The following is a 24355-nucleotide window of genomic DNA, read 5'->3' on the forward strand; positions in this document are numbered from 1 at the left end:
TGCTGCTGCACTAGGGGCTGCAGTGCCAAGCCCTGTCTCTCTCTCCAGAGCTGTGTGAGAAATGAGCATCATCTATCTCACAACTTTCTCTCTCCTGCCAAGGGAAGCTGAAGGTTCTAGACTGGAACATCCCGGTCTATCCGTCTGGCTCCAACGTCTGTCTCGGTTTGGGGACACACGTATTGCAACGTAACAACAACATTTAAACAACATTCCCCATCTGTGAGGTTAGCATCGTCTGAGCACCCACCCACCTTGGTCAAATAGACCCAAGGTGAGGAGACGGGGAGGAGGAATCCATCACTTAACTCCCTCGCGTTGCTAACGTCAGTGTCACTTCCCTGGCACTTGGCCATTTATTGGCTCAACTTCATGTACCACAGGTTCCCCCACGGCCCACACTACCCTATCTGTAATCCAAATCTAAAGGGGAGGCCAGATGAATAGCCTCAATAAGGCCTGTGATGGATTGCGTTAAGTGGCTGCTAAGTGGTAAGGGGGGAAACGAGCCCGGGGGAGACTTGGTGACAAATTGAACACATCTGGAGTTTAAAATGAATAACGAATCCTGCCGCAAAGAGCCTTGGGCAATAGTGAGATCTGAGCATACTGTATGGTGGTGTGTGTGAGAGAACAATAAGGAGAAGAGAGATGGGAGTGGAGGGAAGATATGGGCGATAGGTGCATTGCCTCTCTGTATAATTGTGTTCTACACTACTTTAAGATCCATTGCTTAAGAAAATACCATCAAAGCCTGTTAAAAGCGAGGGTGAGAAATTAAACGTGCTGGGATTTCACCTGAGGGCTGTACACTCGAGACCTTGTCTAAACATTCAAAATAAGCACATTTATTTTTCTTTCCACGCCAAAGCCAGAGCTCTGTGCCCATGCCCAGTCCCCAATGCCATTTATGTCATTTAACGTGGCGTCCGCAGTGAATGTGGTGTGTGTCGTAGTTCCTTCAGTAGACAGATTACAGGCTGCATGCTTCAAAACCCTGGGTGGAGACCTGACTGAGTGCTTTGAGCATAGTGGACCACACGCTAAAGAAAGACCTCTAAAAACCACAGCTTTTCCAAAAGGGACACTAAAAACCTGTCTGATGTGTGCACTGTTCATAAATGCACTGTTTATCAGAGTCAATGTGGCAAATGACGTTAGCAAAGTTGTAATTCAATGTTCAATTTCTGTTGAAGTTGTTGAAAAGGTTAAACGCTAATTGTGTGTATTTCAGTAGGCTGCACCCTGCCTGAATAATATAATAAAATTCCAATTTTTCCAGATGGTCAGCTGAAGGACACATCGTAGGATATACATTGAAAGATCTCACAATGTGAAATGCCATTATTTCATTCTGTCACATTGAGCTTATGGTATAAAGCAGTAGCTGAAACTTGGCAGTCCTCCCGCCAAACCTGTGTTGAACTCTGCTCTGAGTGTGTGTGTGCTCTGAGAAGATCAGATCTGTTACACAACACTCCACACAGCCAGCTCAAGTCTTAGATGACATGAATGCGAAATGAGCAGCAATGTGATAATTCTCACTGCTTGTCTTGCACAGGCGATGGGGGTAACTGACATAGTAGATCATCTTGTACATTAAAGCCACAGTATGTAACACTTCTAGTCGTTTCAATTAATGATATACCCCTTTTTTTGGAATAATATGACTATAAATACCTTATTGGGCTTACCACAACTGTCTTGCCTTATCAAAACAAAGTTTTCTCCATTGTTTATGTTTTTATAGTATGAAAAAACAATGTATCGCTTCAAGTAATGTTGCTCTCATGAAATGTCTTTCCTTGAGCATTTTAATAGACCTACAGATATAATTGAAATACAGTTATATTTGCATGTGATAATACAATGGGATGCATTTGTTCCAATGTTTATGGCCCTTTCTTTAGTATATAGATGTTTTATGTCACATACACCAGATAGGTGCAGTGAAATGTGTTTTACAGGGTCAGCCATAGTAGTATGGCGCACCTGGATCAAATTAGGGTCAAGAGCCTTGCCCAAGGGCACAGCGACAGATTTTCACTTTGTCGGCTCGGGTATTCGAACTAGCTACCTTTCGGTGGGTTACTAGCCCAACATACTAACCACTATGGCTGCCGCATGTGACAGAGTGTGCTTTAATTATTTGTTCCTATTCAATATGAAAACGTAGAAAGTTATCATAGTTGTTGGCTACAGGTAGGTAGGAGATGTGTCACATCATTAGTCTACAGTTGACAATAACATGCAATTGACGTGGAACCAACGCGTATGTGGAAATAGAAAGGGAGGCTGCATAATTACGTTAGAAAAATAATGAGAAATACATATGAAGTAAAATAAACTAAGCTGACTAACTAAGTCATTTTTACAGTTGTAGCCCTATGAACAACCAGGTGACTTCAGTTAGGTTACTTTTGGACACCAAGAAACAAGAAACCTTCATCTCATAATAAAAGGTTGACTCACCAAACGATTGGTCAGTGTAAAACAATCCTTGTTCTGAAAGCAGCTGCGATGGAGGAACAAAAGTTAATCAATGTTTCTACAGCTTGTAACAAGGAGAGGCGATGTCTTGACTCGAATCCAACAGATTCGGACCCAGCGTTCCCAAAGAGAATCCAACAGATTCGGACCCAGCGTTCCTGAAGAGAGGAGCGCAAGGTGGACACCGCTACTTGTCCTCTGATCAAAGCAGTCTGAACCGTGGTCAACCACAAGCACTGTCAAGGTATCTCCAAACGAGGGTCAGCTGCAAGACACGGAGTGGCGCTGCTGAACTTGAGTTTTTGATAGCACATTGGCGTGCTGCATACCGTTGCATCTGTTGCAGATGGAAGCGGAGGACACTAGGGCCCTCTACCGTCAGTAAAATGAAATAAAAACACCGTAGGCTACACTCAAAGGTGAACAAATATGTAATTATGTTACAATGTCATTTGAATAATCAATCGATCTATCATGGTATTGTACTGAAAGTAATGATTGATTACTAATTTAAGACGGATATTGTGGGAAAGTGCAAGAGCATAGCCTCTCTCTCTCGCTCTCTGTAGCCTAATTTTGCAGCAAGTATATGATATGGTTATGTTTACACTATTTGGATAAGGTTGATCTTACTGAGATTGGATGTATTTGAACATTTAAAATGTCACATGCTGTAAATTGGTCGGAGAGGAAATGTCTGTTGACCTGTCCTATGTTTTCTTATAATCAGAATCCTTAGTTACCGTTGCTTACATTTTTTTTTTTTTCAACAAGTTGATAAAGGATGTGTAAATAAGGTGGCCTTCATTCCATTTGAGATCTGTTGTGCAGTTTGTGAGAAAAAGAGGGCTATTTGATCTTTTTTTGACATTCCCTGATACACAGTGATAGTCTGTTTGGATGAGAGGAACGTTTTCTCCAAAGTCCACCAGACTGGCGATACAGAGAGCAAGGTTGGTCAGAATTCCAGCTTTATATTCAGATACAACTGTGGAACCATATGAGCAGGGACATGTACAGACCTTTGGAGGGGCAGGTGCTTAAAGTGCCCCCCTCGCCAAAAAAAAAAGAATTGACAGAAACGTCTTACATTCATAGCTAATTATCTAATGCCTCTGAAGCCAACATTTAAAATATACAGTACCAGTCAAAAGTTGACACACCTACTCATTCAAGGGTTTTTCTTTATTTTTAGCTATTTTCTACATTGTAGAATAATAGTTAAGACATCAAAACTATAAAATAACAGATATAGAATCATGTAGTAACCAAAAAAGTTAAACAAATCAAAATATATTTTATAATTCAAATTCTTCAAATTAGCCACTATTTGCTAACTCTTGGCATTCTCTCAACCAGCTTCAAAAGATAGTCACCTGGAATGCATTTCAATTAACAGGTGTGCCTTGTTGAAAGTTAATTTGCAGAATTTCTTTCCTTCTTAATGCGTTTGAGCCATTCAGTTGTGTTGTGACAAGGTAGGGGTGGTATACAGAAGATAGCCCTATTGGGTAAAAGACCAAGTCCATATTATGGCAAGAACAGCTCAAATAAGCAAAGAGAAACGACAGTCCATCGTTACTTTAAGACATGAAGGTCAGTCAATTCAGAAAATTTCAAGAACTTTAAGTTTCTTCATGTGCTGTCGCAAAAACCATCAAGCGCTATGATGAAACTGGCTCTCATGAGGACCACCACAGGAAAGGAAGACCCAGAGTTACCTCTGCTGCAGAGGATAAGTTCATTAGAATTACCAGCCTCAAAAATTGCAGCCCAAATAAATGCTTCACAGAGTTCAAGTAACAGACAGGTGGAAATTTGTCCTTTGGTCTGATGAGTCCAAATTTGAGATTTTTGGTTCCAACCGCTGTGTCTTTGTGAGGCGCAGAGTAGGTTAAAGGATGATCTCCCCATGTGTGGTTCCCACCGTGAAGCATGGAAGAAGAGGTGCGATGGTGTGGGGGTGCTTTTCTGGTGACTGTCAGTGATTTATTTCAAATTCAAGGCACACTTAACCAGCATGGCTACCACAGCATTCTGCAGCAATACGCCATCCCATCTGGTTTGCGCTTAGTGGTTTTTCAACAGGACAGTGACCCAACACACATCCAGGCTGTATAAGGGCTATTTGACCAAGAAGGAGAGTAATGGAGTGCTGCATCAGATGACCTAGCCTCCACAATCACTCGACCACAACCCAATTGAGATGGTGTGGGATGAGTTGGACCGCAGAGTGAAGGAAAAGCAGCCAAGTCCTAAGTATATATGGTTATTCCTTCAAGACTGTTGGAAAAGCATTCTAGGTGAAGCTGGTTGAGAGAATGCCAAGAGTGTACTGTATATTATTAGCCTTTATTTTTTGCAAAATACACTCACCCCACTGAAAGCAAGCTTATAGCCTACTGCTCAAAGAGAGGGTAAAGGGGGGTGGGCTAACATCTGATCATAGCAAAAAAAATACAAATTAACTTGACTTAAATTTCTTACATTCATAGCTAATTTAGCCAGGTCACCCATGATACAAGTCAGTATTCAACATCCATCCATGTCTGACTACGTCAGGAAATTACTTGGAAACCAGCCACTAGGGGCAACAGTGAGCGATGTTATCTTCAAATAGGTTTTGGTTTTGCTAGGGCATTGTGGACTGGCATGGCATGGGCGTAAACATCTTTCTATCCAGCCATAGAAGTTGTTTTAGAGATTTTTGTTGTAAGCCTATCCCAAACCTTAACCCTTCTGAGTTATGCCTAACCTTAAGATTTAGGAGTTTAATGCCTAAACTCTAACCAGTCTTTACCTGTGATTGGAGTTTATTCTGATTCTGATCTGCCTCTGTGTTTTTTTTCATCATGATAATGATTGATAAAACAATTTACCAAGTTGGACTCAATAAGTAAGTACTACTCTACTCTCAGACCTACTAACAAACACTCAAAATAACTTCTGACTGCTGGAAGAGTGCAGTGTGCACGCTCGTATGGGTACAGAGAAGCGGGGGAGGGAGGAAAAAGATCGCACACTATATGTAAGCTCTCAAGAATGTATTGGGTAAAACACCAATGTTTCGTCATCACTGTAGCTTCTTCAGGGTAATGTCATGGATGCTTGAAACAGGTTATGTAGGCCTAGCTGAGGAATGCTCAACTTGAGTTTTGATAACTAGTCGCGTGATTTGCTAGCAACAACATTGATTCGTCTATTCTGAAAATGTTTACCTGTAGGCCTATCTATGTTTGTCCAACTGCAATCCTTCAGAGGGGTACTGAAATTCACAATTTTTATAAAAACTTTTAGCGAATACAACCACTGACTTTTTCCTCAACTGTGGTTGAATAGGCCTATATTAGGCTATTATTTCGTAATCATATTGCAACATGATTAGATGCTTTACATAGTATTAACATCAAATTGAATGATTAATTTCACATATATACACACTACATGACCAAAGGTATGTGGACACCTGCTCATCGAACGTCTCATTCCAAAATCACGGGCATTGATATGAAGTTGGTCCCCCCTTTGCTGCTATAACAGCCTCCACTCTTCTGGGAAGGCTTTCCACTAGATGTTGGAACATTACTGCAGGGACTTGCTTCCATTCAGCCACAAGAGCATTAGTGAGGTCGGGCACTGATGTTGGCCGATTAGGCCTGGCACGCAGTCTGTGTTCCAATTCATCACAAAGGTGTTTGATGGGGTTGAGGTCAGGGCTTTGTGCAGGCCAGTCAAGTTCTTCCACACCAATCTCAACAAACCATTTCTTTATGGACCTCGGTTTGTGCATGGGGGCATTGTTATGCTGAAACAGGAAAGAGCCTTCGCCAAACTAGAATGTCATTGTATGCTGTAGCTTTAAAATTTCCCTTCACTGGAACTAAGGGGCCTAGCCCAAACCATGAAAGACCATTATTCCTCCTCCACAAAACTTTACAGTTGGCACTATAAATTGGGGAAAATAGCATTCTCCTGGCATCCACCAAACCCAGATTCGTTCGTCGGACTGCCAGATGGTGAAGCGTGAGTCATCACTCCAGAGAACACATTTCCACTGCTGCAGAGTCCAATGGTGGCGAGCTTTACACCACTCCAGCCGACGCTTGGCATTACGCACAGTGATCTTAGGCTTGTGTGCGGCTGCTTGGCCATGGAAACCCATTTCATGAAGCTCCCAATGAGGCAGTTTGGAACTCAGTAGTGAGTGTTGCAACCGAGGACAGACGATTTTTATGTTCTACGCGCTTCAGCACTCGGCTGTTCCGTTCTGTGAGCTTGTGTGGCCTTCCACTTCGCGGCTAAGCCGTTGTTACTCCAAGACGTTTCTACTTCACAATAACAGCACTTATAGTTGACCGATACAGCTCTAGCAGGGCAGAAATTTGACGAACTGACTTGTTGGAAAGATGGCATCATATGACGGTGCCACGTTGAAAGTCATTGAGCTCTTCAGTAAGGCCTTTCTACTACCAATGTTTGTCTATGGAGATTGCACAGCTGTGTGCTCGATTTAATACACCTGTCAGCAACGGGTGTGGCTGAAATAGCCGAATCCACTAATTTGAAGGGGTGTCCACATACTTTTGTATCAGTGGAGGCTCCTCAGAGGAGGAAGGGGAGGACCATCCTCCTCAGTGAATTTCATGAACTGTAAAACATAAAAAAGTTATCATTATTAGGTATAACTATACTAAATATAATCGCATCACCAAATAATTGATTAAAACAGGTCTACAGTAGCCTCAACAGCACTCTGTAGGGTTGCACAATGATGTAGCCGGAGGATGTCCTCCAGCCTATCAGAGATCTTGCAGCATGAACTGACATGTTGTCCACCCAATCAAAGCATAAGAGAATTCATCTAGTACTGAAAGCATAAACTTCAGCTAGCTAGCACTGCAGTGTATAAGATGTGGTGAGTAGTTGACTCAAATTAAGAAAAAGACAATAGTTGAACAGTTTTGAACAAATCAATTTCTTCCTAAATGAAGGAGATGCAAGAGAGAAATAGCGACAGAGAGAGATTGTACTTTTTTTCCAGTTTCACTTACTTAGCTAGCAAATGCAGCTAGCTAGTTTAGCATACTGAAACACCCTCCTCAAACAGAGGGATGCTATGTTAGCTTGCTGGCTATGACTTTCCAACACAACACGAACTCTTCCAAGTCAAGGTAAGCTTTTAGTATTACTAATTTATTGCCACCGAGGCCTGCTGGTGGAACTGCTTACTGTACACTGTAATGTTACTGCATGATTGTAGCGGGTTTACTAACACTTTAGTTCTATTAGCTATGCTAACTTTGACGTTACTTTAGCTAATATGGTGACAGTGATGTAGGCTGTGTGTAACGGTTTGGCTTGGAAAGGTTTTTTCGCCTGGTCACATACAGCTGATGTATTGTGCATTGAAGTCCACACGCGAAGGGAAGAGGTGAGAAGAGATGCGAGAAGGAATGCAACTTGGCTGCTATGAAAGTGAACAGTGTTTACTCGTGATCAGGGATGTATTCATTCCGCCGATTCTGTTGAAAAAAAAAAAAAAACTATCTTAAACGGAAGCAAAGGGAAAACGGGGATAAACATACCTGAATTTGTCCAATAGAAACTCTCGTTTGCAACTGTTGGTCTAATGATTACACCCAAGATCAGCTAGACGCAGGCCCACACATTTTTTTGCATTCCTGTTAGTGAGCATTTCTCTTTTGCCAAGATAATCCATCCATCTGACAGGTGTGGCATATCAAGAAGCTGATTAAACAGCATGATCATTACACAGGTGCACCTTGTGCTGGGGACCATAAAAGGCCACTCTAAAATGTTTTGTCACACAACACAATGCCATAGATGTCTCAAGTTGAGGGAGCGCGCAATTGGCATGCTCACTGCAGAAATGTCCACCAGAGCTGTTGCCAGAATTTAATGTTCATTTCTCTATCATAAGTAATTTTTGAGAATTTGGCAATACGTCCAACCGGCCTCACAACCACAGACCACCTGTATTGCGTTGTGTGGGTGAGCGACTTGCTGATGTCAATGCTGAAAACGGAGTGCCCCATGGTTGCGGTGGGGTTATGGTATGGCCTAGCATAAGCTACGGACAATGAATACAATTACATTTTATCAATGGTAATTTGAATGCACTGATTCCTTGACGAGATCCTGAGGCGCAAGGATCTGTACACAATTCCTGGAAGCTAAAAATGTCCCAGTTCTTCCATGGCCTGCATACTCACCAGACATGCCACCCATTGAGCATGTTTGAGATGCTCTGGATCGACGTGTACGACAGTGTGTTCCAGTTCCCGTCAAGATCCAGCAACTTCACACAGCCATTGAAGTGGAGTGAGAAAACATTCCACAATCAACAGCCTGATTAACTCTAATGTGAAGATGTGTCACGCTGCATGAGGCAAATGGTGGTCACACCAGATACTGACTGGTTTCTGACCCACGCCCCTAACATTTTTTTGAAGGTATCTGTGACCAACAGATGCAGATCTGTATTCCCAGTTATGTGAAATCCATAGATTAGGGCCTAATGAATTCTTTTCAATTGAATGATTTCCTTATATGAAATGTAAGTCAGTAAAATCTTTGAAATTGTTGCATTTTGCATAAATGTTTTTGTTCAAGTCTACATCCATTTTTGGACTTATGAATTAATATGTAACCATTGATTCTTGAAGAATATACACCTATAAATTCTTCCTGAGCTTAGTTTAAAGGGCAATTCCGCAACTTTTCAACCTCAGTCATCTGAAGCACCAAACCTGTCTACATACTGTATGTGTAAACAGCATGCTTCTATTATCTGTGTTTAAAAAGGTCCTAAAAAATAAAAGCTTCTTTGTGACAAAGGGTAGGATTAAAAGTTTAAAAAATATATATATATATTTTCAAAACCTGCAACAAGTTTCTAGCCCAAGGGAGTGTATTTTTAAGCTCCCCTTGTCACTGCAAATGTCACTACTTGAAAATCCCGTATTATTTCCCCCCACCCAACAAAACGTAGAAATGCGCCGTTTCACACATGTTAACCCTGGTATTGTGCTGTAAATAATGAAAATTAAGTTGAAAAGTGCTGGCGTTGCCCTTTAACTGTCCTGTAAGAACCCCAAATATAAGCTTGCTTTACTCCAGTTTTTGTAAACAAGGTCGATGTAAACAAAAGTGCATAACCTCAAAACATGGTTAAAACTAGAATTTTGATATCATGGATGGTGTCTTAACGTCTATAGCTCTGTAAATTAATTTGAAAGGGATTAAATGTATCCAATAGGGGAAAAGATTGTCTGGGCTTCCCCAGCCCGGCCCCTAGAGAGCCCTCCCAATAACATCACCGAGATGCTATTCAGGCTCAGAGGAAGAAGAGAGCAGGACTGTAAGTTGAGTTCACAGCCACCTACACGAAAGACCTGACCTCAGAGATACGCGGGATGATGAAGAGGCTGCTTGACACTGGCGCAGCCTCCAAAGTCCACAGGAAGAAGCTCACTCCAGAGACCCCGGGCACACAGGCAGACATTCCGGTGTAGAAACCGGAGATCTATGCGCAGGTGACATACACCTGGGCGACCGCTGACTTGCCCACCTATTGATGCAGATGACCCTGCTATGCTGCACAGCCCTTGTACTACTGCAACACCTTAATGAGCTACCCCCAGTATGGCTGTGTGTACTGGAGAGGTGGAGGAGATCATCGACGAGGACGCCATCTTACGTAGCAACTGCTGTTTGCCCCTTTAGGAGCTGCCTATAGGAGTGCAGTCAGGTCTCATTATTAGTTCTGCATTTTTGATTTCAGTGGCCAGATCATTGGATTCACCAATGTTCCCTTTTTTTGTACAATTTAAAACTTTAATAGATGAATTCAGTCCTTTAGAGAAGGCCACATTTGGTAACAATCCCCCCAAAAAGAAAAAAAAGTTACCTACAAAAATAAATCTGCATCATCAACAATATAAATAGAATATAGCAACTTTTTTTTTTTCATTATAACATGTCAGTTCCATCCCGTCTCCTCCAAGCTGAGCCCACAGCTGCTGTGTTCATCCACATCCTGGTACTGAACCATCACTAACAGCGTCAGCAGAATCATTCCAGGTTTAGATCTTACAGTCTCTGCATGTAGCACTGCAGCGTAGAACATTACAAAGAGCATAGCTGAAGAGACAGGGGGGCTAGCAATCTTTGGCAAATAACAGTTATGCATCTAACTAGTTGATGTTTATCTATAAAAACTTTCATACATTTCCAAGTTCAACAGTACTGGTTCCTAAGATCCACATAGTAGGCCTATATGCATTAGGTGTAGATAATGCATGCTTTATAGTATATTTATATGGGTTACTTTAGCAGTCATCCTCCTACATCCCAGACATAACAAAGCTAACCAGATAGCACTGCCCATAACATGATACAATTGAAGATAAACCAACTTTCACAGTCTAACAAATCATACAGGAGCTTGTATAAACATCACGTTTTAGAAACACCTTACATCTTTCATAAAAGCCACACATTTCAATAAGGCCTAATTATGAAACATTGTGTAGAATTATAGTGGAAGCTTGGCATCTGGTAAATAGAGAAGGCAAAGAAAAATCCCTGAATTAAAAGGTAAAGTGCCCAGAAGCTTCAGTAGATCGTAAACTGGTCCGATAGAAGCTCTGTAGATAGATATTAACTTGTCTGATTCAAAGCCCTGACGCTGAGATGTGCAGACCTCTAACTAGCTAACACAGGCCCAGTGGTATCTGTCAATGTAACACTGTGCTTTGCAACACCATTTAGCAAGGCTTGCAAAGAAAATAATGGCTTTAGGATATAAAATGTGACAGATTATTTTACCATATCTAACTCCATTAACCCAGTGTTTAAACGTAAATTAAGTTCTGGGTGTGTAACCCCTTATAATAAACTCTAGCTATAAAATGTTCCCTTAATTTGAGAGGCCTCTAGGAGCACCAGGCAAAACCTAAAATAAATCCAAACATTTTATAATAGCTTCGGTTATAGAACAGGAAAACATAAGCAACATCGTATCACCAACAGGCAGCCCGAGAGGACAGTTACAGCAGTTATCCATAAGGTGGGGCTATATATCCACACCACTACTCTTTCTATAGAGATAAACATGGCAACTAAACGCAGTACCATCAGAAAGAACGTCATATAGTACTGGCAGATAAACAACAAGGCTTTTAAACACGCCAAATCAACATATATTCTTGCATTTGGTCAGAGTATTTTGAAACTGTGCCGAGGGTTGATGGCCCAAAATGCGCTCACTAGTTGCTCTGTCCATTCAATTGATTGTCCATCTATTCCAAAGTACAGTCTCTGTTCAAATGACCTCCCCTGTAACTACCAGAAGATGGATACAACCCTGGTAGAGATGTAAATACAGGAGAGAGAGAGCGCGATGGACAGGGAGGCAAAATGCGAGAACTTCAAAGCAACAGGTTCTAGCCGCTTTCTCCTAGTCTAGGAGACTGAACACATGGCCATGTGACGTCACCTCTACAATAAAACGGACTAGTCTCTTTGGTCTGTTAGCACATCCATTTCCTGATGTGTCGTGCTTTCTGCATGGGACATGCAGCTTTGCTTCAGGGTTCACACACTGGTAAGACTGATTAAAAGCATTTATCCTACCAGCCCTGAAGCAGATTAGCACAGATGTAGCCATGTTCAATGACTACCAGAGGAACAGGAACATAGCCGTTGTCCTTTGCTGCTATTCCTGACCATGTTATCTGTGGCCACCGGCCTGGCGCTGGCTCCAACAGAGGCCATGAACTTTCTCGGCATAGACAATCTCTTTTAACACGGAACTCCAAAAACTCTTGTTTGTCAATTCCATTTCATTTGTTTGTTTTTTTTACACAGTCTTTAGTTACTTATCTACTTCCTCTAAAACCATTAGTCAACTTCCTAAAATCTTTCCATTCTCACAGCACTAACCCCTTCTCCTCTGATACGACTAGACGCTGTCCAGAGGTCAAAGGTGAGCGGTCAGCTCAAACTCCACTGTCGTTCTGGTCACAAGCTGTCACACTTCCATCCTGACCTCTAAACCCCAAACAGCTTGTGACTGTCAGACTCTACAAACGGCACCAAATATGCTTCGCCTTTCAAGACCATCACAACCTTCAGTTTAAATACACCAGTCTTATTCTGGTTTGTATCATTTGCCTTTTCTAGTTTCTATTTCATCTTGTCCATCTAATACTGTGTCCTTTCCATGATAAACCAGTCTAGCCTTTATGTTGCCGATATGTTTTCTGTGCATTAACCCCTGTGAGAGAAATCAGTGAGCACACGAGTCGGTCCCTATGGGGGTCGGATTGCTGCCACGCCTTCATAGAACACAATAAAACAATTTCAGCAAAGAAACAGAACAAAGCTTCACCCACATAAATTAAAAACGACAATATGTACAAACCCTTGCATCCACCAATTAAATAAAAATGCAAAATAAATTGATTCAAATATTTGGGGGTTTGAATCATTCACGTGTTCAAAAAGGTCATTCCAAAAGAATAAAAAAATTGCAATAACCAGAAGGATCAGAAGAGAGTGAACAGAAGAGTGGATATGGCACACGGGGGTGTAGGTCTACTCAGTAAAGACATGGAGGTAGTCTCTTGAGTCTTGAGTGCTTAATGCAAAGTCCAGGCTGAATGCAGTGGAACCACAGATGACCTCTAGTGTCCATCTAGTGTATTGCACATAGGGTCCACAGGTATAATCTGGAGTTTATTCCAGCTGTCTGTCTCTCTCCAGTTTCTGAATCAGGTTGGACCAGTTTCCCCCTCAGTGTCCCTCAGACTGGATTCTGGTTCCCAGCCCCCTCTCCTCCAGGGGCAGTATTTACCCCGGCCCCCCAGCTGCTCTCATGGCCTCCTGCAGTTTGAGTCTGTAGTTGTCGTAGCGACGCGTCACGGAACACACCCGCTCAGTCTCCTCCTTCTCCAGCATCCTTAGGAAGTTACCCAACTCTGGGATGGAGAACGCTTCCCACTGGAAGAGGAGAGAGGTATGGTTAATACAGGGAGCGCGAGTGTGTATTTAGTGTGTGTGTGTGTGGGAGTTCAGTGTGTGTCTTACCATGACCTCGCCAGTCTGCTGTTCTCTCAGGACAAAGCCCAGCGTGTCGGTGTTGGGACCTGCTAGCAGACGCAGGAACAACGGATGCTCTCCCTCCGACAGCCTACACATGTACTCTACAGGAGGAAACACACACAATAATATTCTGTGGTTATAATGCATGATTATTAGGGTTCATTCTACAAAAGGGCTCAATGTCAAGTCGGGGGGGGGTGCTGTAAAAACACTAATGAGAGCTTGGGAAACTGGGGATAGGCCAAAGTGGTGTGTGCGCAAGGAAAACAACCATTGATTAAGCACACACAGAAATACACACGCATACGGGTAAATAAAATACGGGTAAACCACACTGGCCCTGTCAGATCAGAGACCGAAGTCTTTCATGCGAGTCAAGTCACCAGGCAGCGCTAAACCCTCCTGCATGCTCCATATCCAGAGACACCACCACATGCTCTCAGCCTGTCCCTCTACAGTAGAGGCTCCCGCCTGCCTGCTAGGCCTAGCCTTCAGGCTCCCCTGTTAAAAACACAGCTGGTGAAGGGGAATAGCTCTACACAGCTATGTACCAGATGGTGCCATGGTGGTACAGTACTTTAGCCGTCCATCTCAGCAGGACTGGGAGAGACCCGCATTCCATGCCGGATTCAGACATCACCGTGGCATTTCTTGCTGCAGGCAGGGGCTTTAAGTTTACGCCACCATCGCAATGGGTCATAAGTTACATAGACATGCATACATTTACCCTTCCTCATAGATCACGCAGAAACCACAGATCTAGGGTCAGATTTATGACGCTACATATCCTAACCATTACGAACTGAGTCCGTGCCCCACACAGCCCAGCACACACAAGCCCCCCCCCCGTGTTTTTAATTGGACCACAGTATACTGTCTAGACCTCCCCTCTTCATTTAACGAAGGGAAAACACCACACACACGTCAGAGGTAGCATTCGAGTCACGTTGTCCCAGAGGTCGTGGATAGCGGGTGTGCGCATTTCCCTTGACATAATGAAGAGCTGTCGGATTACAACAGTGTGAGATTAGACAGACCGTGACCGACTGCACGGTCGGCACTGCAACTCGGCTGGAAGTCTGACATATTCGCTACCTGTACTCCTATTCCCGACTACTCTACCCCTAACCCCACCCAGTCTTCAGTAAGATGGGCTTATCTCCTGCTCTGTGGTATAGGGACTGATCCAGCTTTGCTTGTCTGCTGGGGGTCTCGGACTCTGAGCCGGGTGAAGGTCCACGCTGAACCTCACCAGCGAGTTGCCCTCTCAATCTTATCTAGCAGAGCCTTAAAACAGGAAGAACTAAAACAGTAGTGGGGGGGGGGCGACAGAAGAACAAGACACCGGCTGCTACTGTAAACTGTACTGAAACCTGTTGTGGACTTCTCTCCACAGGCTGGCTGGTTGAGAACAGCTGCTGCTGTACACGGTTTGTGTGTGGGGACAGGCCTGTGACATTCAGCAACATGAGGGCGAGGCGTCTAAAAATACACACCCTAAACCCTACAGATACCCACACACACTATGTTCAGACACCAGCCCAGTTCTGGCATGCATGCTATCCAGCCAACTAACACAGACTGGCATCTATGGCATGACAAACCAACTACAATGTCTCCTATAGCCAGAAAAACAGACACCACACACACACACACACACACACACACACCTACCATGCTCATCCCTGCGGCAGCGTTTGTACAGGGCATATTTAGCAGGGTTGTCAGCTACGGTGAACTTGGTCAATAGGGCTTGAATCACCTGATAGAAACAACGTTAAAGATTAGCATCGGTGTTCATATATAATCATAGCCATTTTCTACAAATCACTGCACGCAGGTTGTACGTAACTCTGTGTGTGTGTGAGACCCACCTGTCGTACGGTGTTGTTGGAGCTGATGTGAAGAGTGTTAATCGCCCCCTGGGGGAGGTAGAAGGCCTCCTCTCCTCCCCCACCTCGTACTGTGACGGGTCTCCTCAGCTCCAACTGCACCTTGATGAACCCCGTATACACACCACTGGGGTTCTACAGGGAGGGAGAGAGACCGGTTAGGATACTGCAGGGCAACACAGAACAGGTACACAAGCACTCATGTTCGCACACCACACACAGTAAGCTCTGTCATGTCTGTGTGAGAGATGACCAGATGATGGGGTGGGTGGGGGCTTAACATTAGTTACCAGATGGAGCCCAGATTTGTGGGCCCATCTTTAAGCCCATTACTTCACATGCCATCCCCCTGTGGACGGGACAGCACTGTGTGTGTGAGAGAGTGTTTAGCAGTGGTGTAAAGTTACTTAAGTAGTGCTTTAAAGTATTTTTACTTAAGTTGTTTTTTGGGGTTACTTTACTATTTATATTTTTGACAACTTATACTTCACTACATTCTTAAAGAAAATAATGTACTTTTTACTCCATACATTTTCCCTTACGCCCAAAAGTACTCGTTACATTTGAATGCTTAGCAGGACAGGAAAAGGGTCCAATTCACACACATCTAAAGAGAAAATCCCTGGTCATCCCTACTGCCTCTGATCTGACGGACTCACTAAACATGCTTTGTTTGTAAAAGACTGAGTGTTGGAGTGTGCCTCTGGCTATCTAACTTTTCTTCTTTTACATTTTTTTTTTTTTACAAAATATAGTGCCGTCTGGTTTGCTTAATATAAGGAATTAGAAATGATTCATACTTTTAATTTTGATACTTAAGTATATTTAAAAGCAAATAATTTTAGACTTTTACTAAAGTAGTATTTTACTGGGTGACTCACTTTTACTTGATTCATTTTCTATTAAGGTTTCTTTACTTTTACTCAAGTATGACAAATTGGGTACTTTTTCCACCACTGGTGTTTAGAAGGGTGAGAGAGAAGGTCATTAAAGGAGAAGAGATGAAACGCATCAAATCAGCTGACTGCCACTACTAAAATGCACCATCACGGCGTTATGGTTCTACAGAGAAAGAACAAAGAGTGACTTGTGGTTGCGATAGATGGACAGATCAGGGACACAAAGAGGCGAGAAAACAAAGACATTCTAAAGAAGACAAGACCGCAGTAGAGTCATTATGCCAGCCTGACTGCATGTTTTTAGATGACTGACAGGTCTGAGCGCATGGACTAGATGGGCATCAATGTGAATCAAAAGAACAGTGGTTTCGAACTTTGACCCATCCCCAGAAGGAAATAAGCATGCTACAGTTATTCATCTGATACATCTCTCTCAGACAGGCCTGTTCCAGACAGCTAGTCTGGTGAACATGTGTTGAGTGCCACCATCATGCCCTAGTAAACAGAGGAAGGAGAGATGCGGTGGAAGCATGCAGCAAGCAAACGTGTGTGTCACGTCTCTTGTGGATCAGGAGGGGATAGATAACACACAACACGTGAGCGCTGAATGAGCCTTTACAGATCAGCTCTGAGGGCTGCCAGACCCACGCACACACTCGTGGCAGAGATAACCATCAGAGCCTGACGGTCATACAAGTTCGTTTAGGGATGAGGGGTCAAAAGTGGGAAGCTAGGTCAGAAGGGACAATAAACTGAGGTAGCCTAATGTCTGATGGAGGAGTTGGGTTAAGGGTTAGAGGTCACTTACCAGGGTCATTTTGAGGTGGTCCTTGGAGGAGGAGTTGTACAGCTCGACCTTCTGTCTGATCTCCTCTCTGCTGAGATGAGTCCGTAACTCCCTTTCCTGCTCCACATCCTGATAGACAGAAACAGAGCGTTAAGTGGTGTTATTACATATGTTATGGCCTGAAGAGATTGGTAAAGATCAGCTGATACAGATCGACAAAGAGCATACACACTGACAGGCCTCCAGCCCTGGGCCTGCAACAGTGTTGTCCTGACCTTCATTTGGAGGCCCTAGATCAGGGATATTCAACTGGCGGGGCCAAGGCCAAATAGATGCCAATATCGGACGTTCAGTTCCAAAACGACAAGCACTTTGGTGGTTGTCTATAGTGTGGTTTCTAGCGCTATGGTGGTTGTCTATAGTGTGGTTTCTAGCGCTATGGTGGTTGTCTATAGTGTGGTTTCTAGCGCTACGGTGGTTGTCTATAGTGTGGTTTCTAGCGCTACGGTGGTTGTCTATAGTGTGGTTTCTAGCGCTACGGTGGTTGTCTATAGTGTGGTTTCTAGCGCTATGGTGGTTGTCTATAGTGTGGTTTCTAGCGCTATGGTGGTTGTCTATAGTGTGGTTTCTAGCACTATGGTGGTTGTCTATAGTGTGGTTTCTAGCACTATGGTGGTTGTCTATAGTGTGGTTTCTAGCGCTATGGTGGTTGTCTATAGTGTGGTTTCTAGCGCTATGGTGGTTGTCTATAGTGTGGTTTCTAGCACTACGGTGGTTGTCTATAGTGTGGTTTCTAGCACTACGGTGGTTGTCTAGTGTGGTTTCTAGCGCTACGGTGGTTGTCTATAGTGTGGTTTCTAGCACTATGGTGGTTGTCTATAGTGTGGTTTCTAGCACTATGGTGGTTGTCTATAGTGTGGTTTCTAGCGCTATGGTGGTTGTCTATAGTGTGGTTTCTAGCACTATGGTGGTTGTCTATAGTGTGGTTTCTAGCACTATGGTGGTTGTCTAGTGTGGTTTCTAGCACTATGGTGGTTGTCTATAGTGTGGTTTCTAGCGCTATGGTGGTTGTCTATAGTGTGGTTTCTAGCACTATGGTGGTTGTCTAGTGTGGTTTCTAGCACTATGGTGGTTGTCTATAGTGTGGTTTCTAGCACTATGGTGGTTGTCTATAGTGTGGTTTCTAGCACTATGGTGGTTGTCTATAGTGTGGTTTCTAGCACTATGGTGGTTGTCTATAGTGTGGTTTCTAGCACTATGGTGGTTGTCTATAGTGTGGTTTCTAGCACTATGGTGGTTGTCTATAGTGTGGTTTCTAGCACTATGGTGGTTGTCTATAGTGTGGTTTCTAGCACTATGGTGGTTGTCTATAGTGTGGTTTCTAGCGCCTATGTGGCATGTTGATTCTTCATATGAAGTCTAGCGGATTAAGTTACAAAATATTATGACCACATACGTGCCTTCTATTTCCCTCATACACACAAGGACTCATTAAAAGGGAGTGTGACAACAAAAAAACATGCCTAATGACTGAGGGAAATGAATTCAAAGCATACTTCCTTCAGACTGGAATTTTGCATTACCTAATGACACACTGCATCTTTGTTATTTATTGAGATGCTTAGTTTTCAGATGATTTTAAAACGACCTATTTACTTTTAGAACCTTTTAATATTTGTTTAAATGAAACAAAAAGTGAGCATCAATGTGTGTTGCACCTTGGCTCACGTTGGTTGAGCACCCACCACTTCTTTCCTAATTACTTTTGGCAACACTTCAATTTAAGAAAAGTGCTTCATTTGTGGTTGTGCGTTGCTTTTTTCCACTTGACAGGTGTGGCATATCAAGAAGCGGATTAAAACAGCATGATTACACAGGTGCACCTTGTGCCGGGGACAATAAAGGCCACTAAAACGTGCAGTTGTCACAACAATGTCACAGATGTCTCCATTTTAAGGGAGTGTGCAATTGGCATACTGACTGCAGGAATGTCCACCAGAGCTGTTGTCAGAGATTTTAATGTTAATTTCTCTATCATAAGCCGCATCCAACATTGTTTTAGAGAATTTGGCAGTAAGTCAAACCGGCCTCACAACCGCAGACCAAGTGTAACCGTGCCAGCCCAGGACCTCCACATCCGGCTTCTTTGGGCTCCCGAGTGGCACAGCGGTCTAACTGCATCTCAGTGCAAGAGGATTCACTACAGTCCCTGGTTCGAATTCAGGCTGTATATCACATCCGGCCGTGATTGGGAGTCCAGTAGGGCGCCGCAGAATTGGCCCAGCGTCGTCCGGGTTTGGGCGTCATTGTAAGTAAGAATTTGTTCTTAACTGACTCGCCTAGTTAAAAAGGAAATACAAAAAAAAAAAACATTCTTCACCTGCGGGATCATCTGAGACCAGCCACCCGGAGAGCTGATGAGGATTATTTCTGTCTGGAATAAAGCCCTTTTGAGGGGAAAAACTCATTCTGATTGGCTGCGCCCCTGCCCAGTCATGTGAAATCCATAAATTAGGGTCTAATGAATGCATTTCAATTGACTGATTTCCTTATATGAACAGTAACTCAGTAAAATCATTGAAATTGATGCATGTTGCGGTTATATTTTTGTTTAGTAGTTGAATAGCCCTGCCCTAGAAGTTGATTTTGGAAAATAATCTAGGGGAAACACTGGAATCACACGCATACAACCGTCATGCATCTCACACACCCTTTATCTTATTGGGTCTCCCCCTCAAGTCAAGGGTCCACCACAGCACAGACGACTCCATAGGACAGAAGTGCGTCAGGCCCAACCCAGGGAGAGAGGAGGTCATAGTTATGTGATGAATGTTCTCCCCAGATCCAGAGAGAGTCATTCTGCTGAAGGCTGTGACCGCCACACACAAAGTTTAAACTCAAAGAAAGCAGAAGGATCTGACTTCAGAGTTTGTTGATAACAATAACTGAATGTTAGTATTATTTATTAATGGACATGACTGCAGCTTCCTCTCCATATCACCCTGGATCATGCAGTCATAGCAGACACACGTCATCCTCCGTGTGTGCCTGAAGGGCTAAACTCCAGACAGCACTGTGTGTTCTTACATGGGCATAGTGCTTCTCTGCTCTAAGGCTCCTTGCTACTAAAAACAAACCTAAACCCCACTCAGTATCCTGACAAGACCAAGCAGGCACTGGACACCTTATAAGGCCACACTGCACGAGAGACCAGGGTGGCAACTTGTACACACACAGAAGAGTCCACCTTAGGTAATAACATTGATAGTGGAGTGGTATGGTTCTAATAGCCTAGTATTTACCTCAGGGCGACCGGGCTGACTGGGGGTATATTCCTGACCTACTAGTGTTCTCTTTAATGTCAACATCAAGGCAGTAAAAGGTATGCTATGTATGCTCTTCTGGAGGTGCTTCTGGTTGACTTGTTTTTACTGCCTACCACAGAGGACAACAGGGTCATAAAGTAACAGAACAGAGCTCCTTACTGTTACGGTTGGCAATGGATGTGGTCTAATGCTGTGGTTTAGACTCCTGCCGCAGCCAGCTGTCTTTCACAGACTGGGAACTGGGCTGGGTGGAGCTGTAGTAGGATGGGCCAGAGGAAACTGTTGGTCCAGTCCACCTAGCCCATGGTGTGACCCAGTAGGTTCGTGAGACTATGGGTTGCAGTGTATGAGCCGAAACAGGTGACATTGACCTGCTGCTTGGTTGAGCCCAGTGACTCACTACAGGATTACTAGGTCAACCGCACAGTTAGCACTACACAGACAAGACAGCCTACTTCAACGCGAACAGAAACATTGATATGCATAGGAGAAAGTGGCTCTGCACTGATAACGCAAGGCCTTTGCTGACAATCTGACGTCCTGTCTTTTACTGAAAGCATGCACAGTCTTCACAAACGTCATATGTCTGAAGTCAAAACCCCAAAATAACATTGTCCCTGTGGTAGAACATTTATTTTGATTGGCGATTTTGTGCATTTATCATCAGGTAGCCCGATTTCAGATGTGTCATGTAAACAGGATTATTAGGGAAATCCTTCTTGCACAGCATGCAAATGTTTAAATCAAACTTTTATATTATTCTGACTACTCCCAATAATGGTATTATTGTGTGCATAATCAGTGCTGGGTGTGTTCCTATTGGTCAGTCACCAAGATTGGCTGGTGTTACGAGCCGCACTGTACGATAAAGGCAAAATAATTCTGATACTGGCAAAATTTTGGTTTGAGCCTTCGACCGGATGTAGCTGTACTTAAAATCGTCAGATGTAGACCCTGTTGCACTGAACAAGTCAAGACGACCGACAATTGCTTACGACCTACGACTTTGCAATTGTCAGGGATGGCAAAATCGTTGCATAAGATGGCTACATGGTGGACAGACTACGATTTATCTACACACACACAGTAGCCACGGCAGATAGAGCTAGTCATCCCTGAAGTACTTTACCGGGTTGTACAGGTCACAGCTGATTCAGGTGGCTCACAGTAAGACCCAGGGGATTATGGGTAGCCACAGAGAAAGGTTGGTGATGGTTATGACAACACTTGCTAGCCGCTATTGCATGGGCCATGACCACTCTGGGGTTTTGTGTGACAGAGAGAGAACAGATTTGGGTTGGTTACTGTGCTAAAAAAATTGTCTTCTCACCCTCTCCAACCAGCTCTATAGGATTACCTCGGTTTCAAACAGAACCTCGCAGAGGTCACGATCAACTACATCAGATGACTCCGCACCGAGCCAGTTCATGACCGCGGTCTTGAACAAACTAACATCAGTATCATTACTTTGGGTTACGAGGCAGAGTATGTAAAAGAGAGTGTATTTGAGTCCATACAGACAGATGAGGATGGGGCAGACAGGAGAGGGTTAAGAGGAGCACCAGTGAGACGGAGCGTGACAGGCAAAAGGCAAAACAAATGTCCCAATGAGGTAACGGCCCCCCCCCCAAAAAAAAAAACAGCCTTCTCACTCCCACACAGTGTTTGTTATAGCCACTACACTGCAGCCGGTAAGGGGGAGAGCAGAAAGACCGCAGAACAGACTCTCCCTGAGAGTTCAACCTGTTGCTCTTTACATCTTCACCCTACACTCACACACCCCTACACTCCCTTCACTGTAGTTACTGCAGCATCAAGGTTAAGGAATGCCAGTCGGATTAGACTCCGTTAAATGAACGACAAGCCTAAACTCTCCCTCTGTACTCGGATTGAAGTAAGCAGTTAAGCAACTTTTCCCGAGGCAGGCAGGGTTAGCTGGGGTGGCAGCGGTATCAGAGCAGGACTGATAAGAAGGAGGAGTAGTTTAGGTTGAAGAGTCAGTAGGCCGAGCAACGTGGGATAGTGTTCGGTAAAGATGCTCTGGGATTGACTGCTTAGAGTAAGCCTTAGTAAGTAGAGTTACAATGAGTTCAGTGCTGGGTTAAGGAGAGGTGGTGTAGCTTAACGTGTGAAGTAATGTGTGTGGCGTGTTCTAAGAATAGAGATTAGGCTATGCTTTGTGTTGTCAGACTGGTTTCTCCAGTGCTTCTCTCAGTCAGGCGAGGAACAGGTTTGACTGACTAATTCAGATTACCTACATAGCTGATGTTATCCGTTTACAGACAGACAGATCCAGACAGCCATGCTTCTCAAGCAAAGAATATACAAAAAATATAGGAAAAGCTAGAAATAGACTAAACACCCCAGACTTAATCTACATCTGGATGGGCGTGGATTTTGTTCTAGATAAAGATTCGGTATGGGAAGAGCAGTTTGACCATGTGTTATGGTATTTTGTGATGACAGTCTCAATCAGTGCCATTGCGCTGTAGCAACTACCCCCCCGCCCCCCTCCGTGTGAGACTTCCTCTTCAGCTTAGAGGGGAAGTCCACAGCAGCCACACCTTTCCTCCGCATAACAGACATTGATATTCCTCAACTAATGCAGGTTCTGTAGACTTAAACCAAGCACTGCATACACCTCATTCAGTACAAGCCCACTTGGAGAGCTCCTATACTACCACTAAACCACAGCTAATTCCCTGACACCACACACAGTATTAATTTTAACCTGGAGGGATTCCAGCAGCTATTTACTGTACTTGAGTCTAACCCAGTACTGCATGCAAACACACAGAATAGCATAGGAAAGACTAAACCACTCCAATGAGTGCAGCAGGAGAGTTTGATCCATCCCTTAGTGTCCCACTGGGTAGAACAGAAGTGAATTCCTGCTCAGTGGGCTCAGAGTGAGAGGGTGACAGAGTGAGCGAGTCCATCCTGCCTCCTGTGGTGTCGATGGACTCGCATAACTGAAAGTGGCTTTACTTAGGAGGAGTAAGGAGGTCAGGGCTGAAACACTCTGCTGAACACACAAAACAAAAAAATACTGAGCTGAACACAAACTCTGGGCTGAACAAAAAGAAAAGAGGAATGGAAACCATCCCGGCAGAACTGCTGACTCTTCCCACAGACCCCTGGGCTGCTGGCCTGGAACGCACACTGCTGATAGGGGGTCTGTGGAGATTTCTATCTAGCTGAGGTATGAAAACACTGAAGATTGTAAAATATGAAACTTGGGATGTGCCGGTTTCTCCTAGTCTGCGCTTCCTGTGTAGTCTACTGTACTAGTCTACTGCTCCACACCAAGTCAAACATATGAGAGAGAGGGGTCTGAGGTAGTGAAGGGGGGGCTAAGAAAAAAGTGAGAGTTACATATCAGGATTTTTTGGGGACGATATATTGTTTTGACGAGATTACAATATTTTTGGCCTAGTTGGCTGTACATGCAGAGTCCAGTATTTGTTCTTCTTTAATTGTTCTCCGTCTTTTAAAAAATAGGGAGCCAATTAGCTTTAAGTCGTTTTATTTCCATGAATGATCAAAACTCATCACGGCTTTCGCTTGTCCCTCTGTCACAGACATATGTTGAGCAATATTTTAGAAACAGTGAAACGCAAGAAAATAAAAATCACACTATTGAATCGGAATACATATCGTATCACCACCTAAGCATCGTGATATCGTATCGTGAGGTACGTGGCAATTCCAAGCCCTAGTCAGAGGACAAGGAATTGACGATGACTGAGGGACAAGTCAGAGGACAGGGAATTGACGATGACTGAGGGACAGACCCTAGGCTCGTGCTTTTTTGTGGGCCATTTCTTGATGATC

The 24355-nt window shown here is 43.7% G+C and overlaps 2 protein-coding genes across 6 annotated transcripts in view; both read right to left on the bottom strand.

Moving 5' to 3' along the window:
* LOC139534162 (ras-related and estrogen-regulated growth inhibitor-like) overlaps positions 1-2892 on the bottom strand; it is a 62709-nt gene extending 59817 nt beyond the window's left edge. The window contains exon 1 of the mRNA XM_071332999.1: positions 2473-2892. The gene's annotated coding sequence lies outside the window, so the exon portion shown is untranslated. The remainder of the gene's footprint in view (positions 1-2472) is intronic.
* Positions 2893-10325: 7433 nt separating this feature from the next.
* LOC139534163 (ras association domain-containing protein 3-like) overlaps positions 10326-24355 on the bottom strand; it is a 56046-nt gene continuing 42016 nt past the window's right edge. For all 5 annotated transcript variants that reach the window (XM_071333000.1, XM_071333002.1, XM_071333003.1 and 2 more), the window contains 5 exons: positions 17217-17324; positions 15492-15644; positions 15292-15379; positions 13603-13718; positions 10326-13515 (listed from right to left, as the gene is read on the bottom strand). In XM_071333000.1, the coding sequence (XP_071189101.1) occupies positions 13366-13515; positions 13603-13718; positions 15292-15379; positions 15492-15644; positions 17217-17324 (615 nt within the window). In that variant the 3' untranslated portion in view covers positions 10326-13365. The remainder of the gene's footprint in view (positions 13516-13602; positions 13719-15291; positions 15380-15491; positions 15645-17216; positions 17325-24355) is intronic.

The sequence above is a fragment of the Salvelinus alpinus genome, chromosome 11 (genome assembly GCF_045679555.1).
Source record: "Salvelinus alpinus chromosome 11, SLU_Salpinus.1, whole genome shotgun sequence".
NCBI classification, from domain to species: Eukaryota; Metazoa; Chordata; class Actinopteri; order Salmoniformes; family Salmonidae; genus Salvelinus; species Salvelinus alpinus.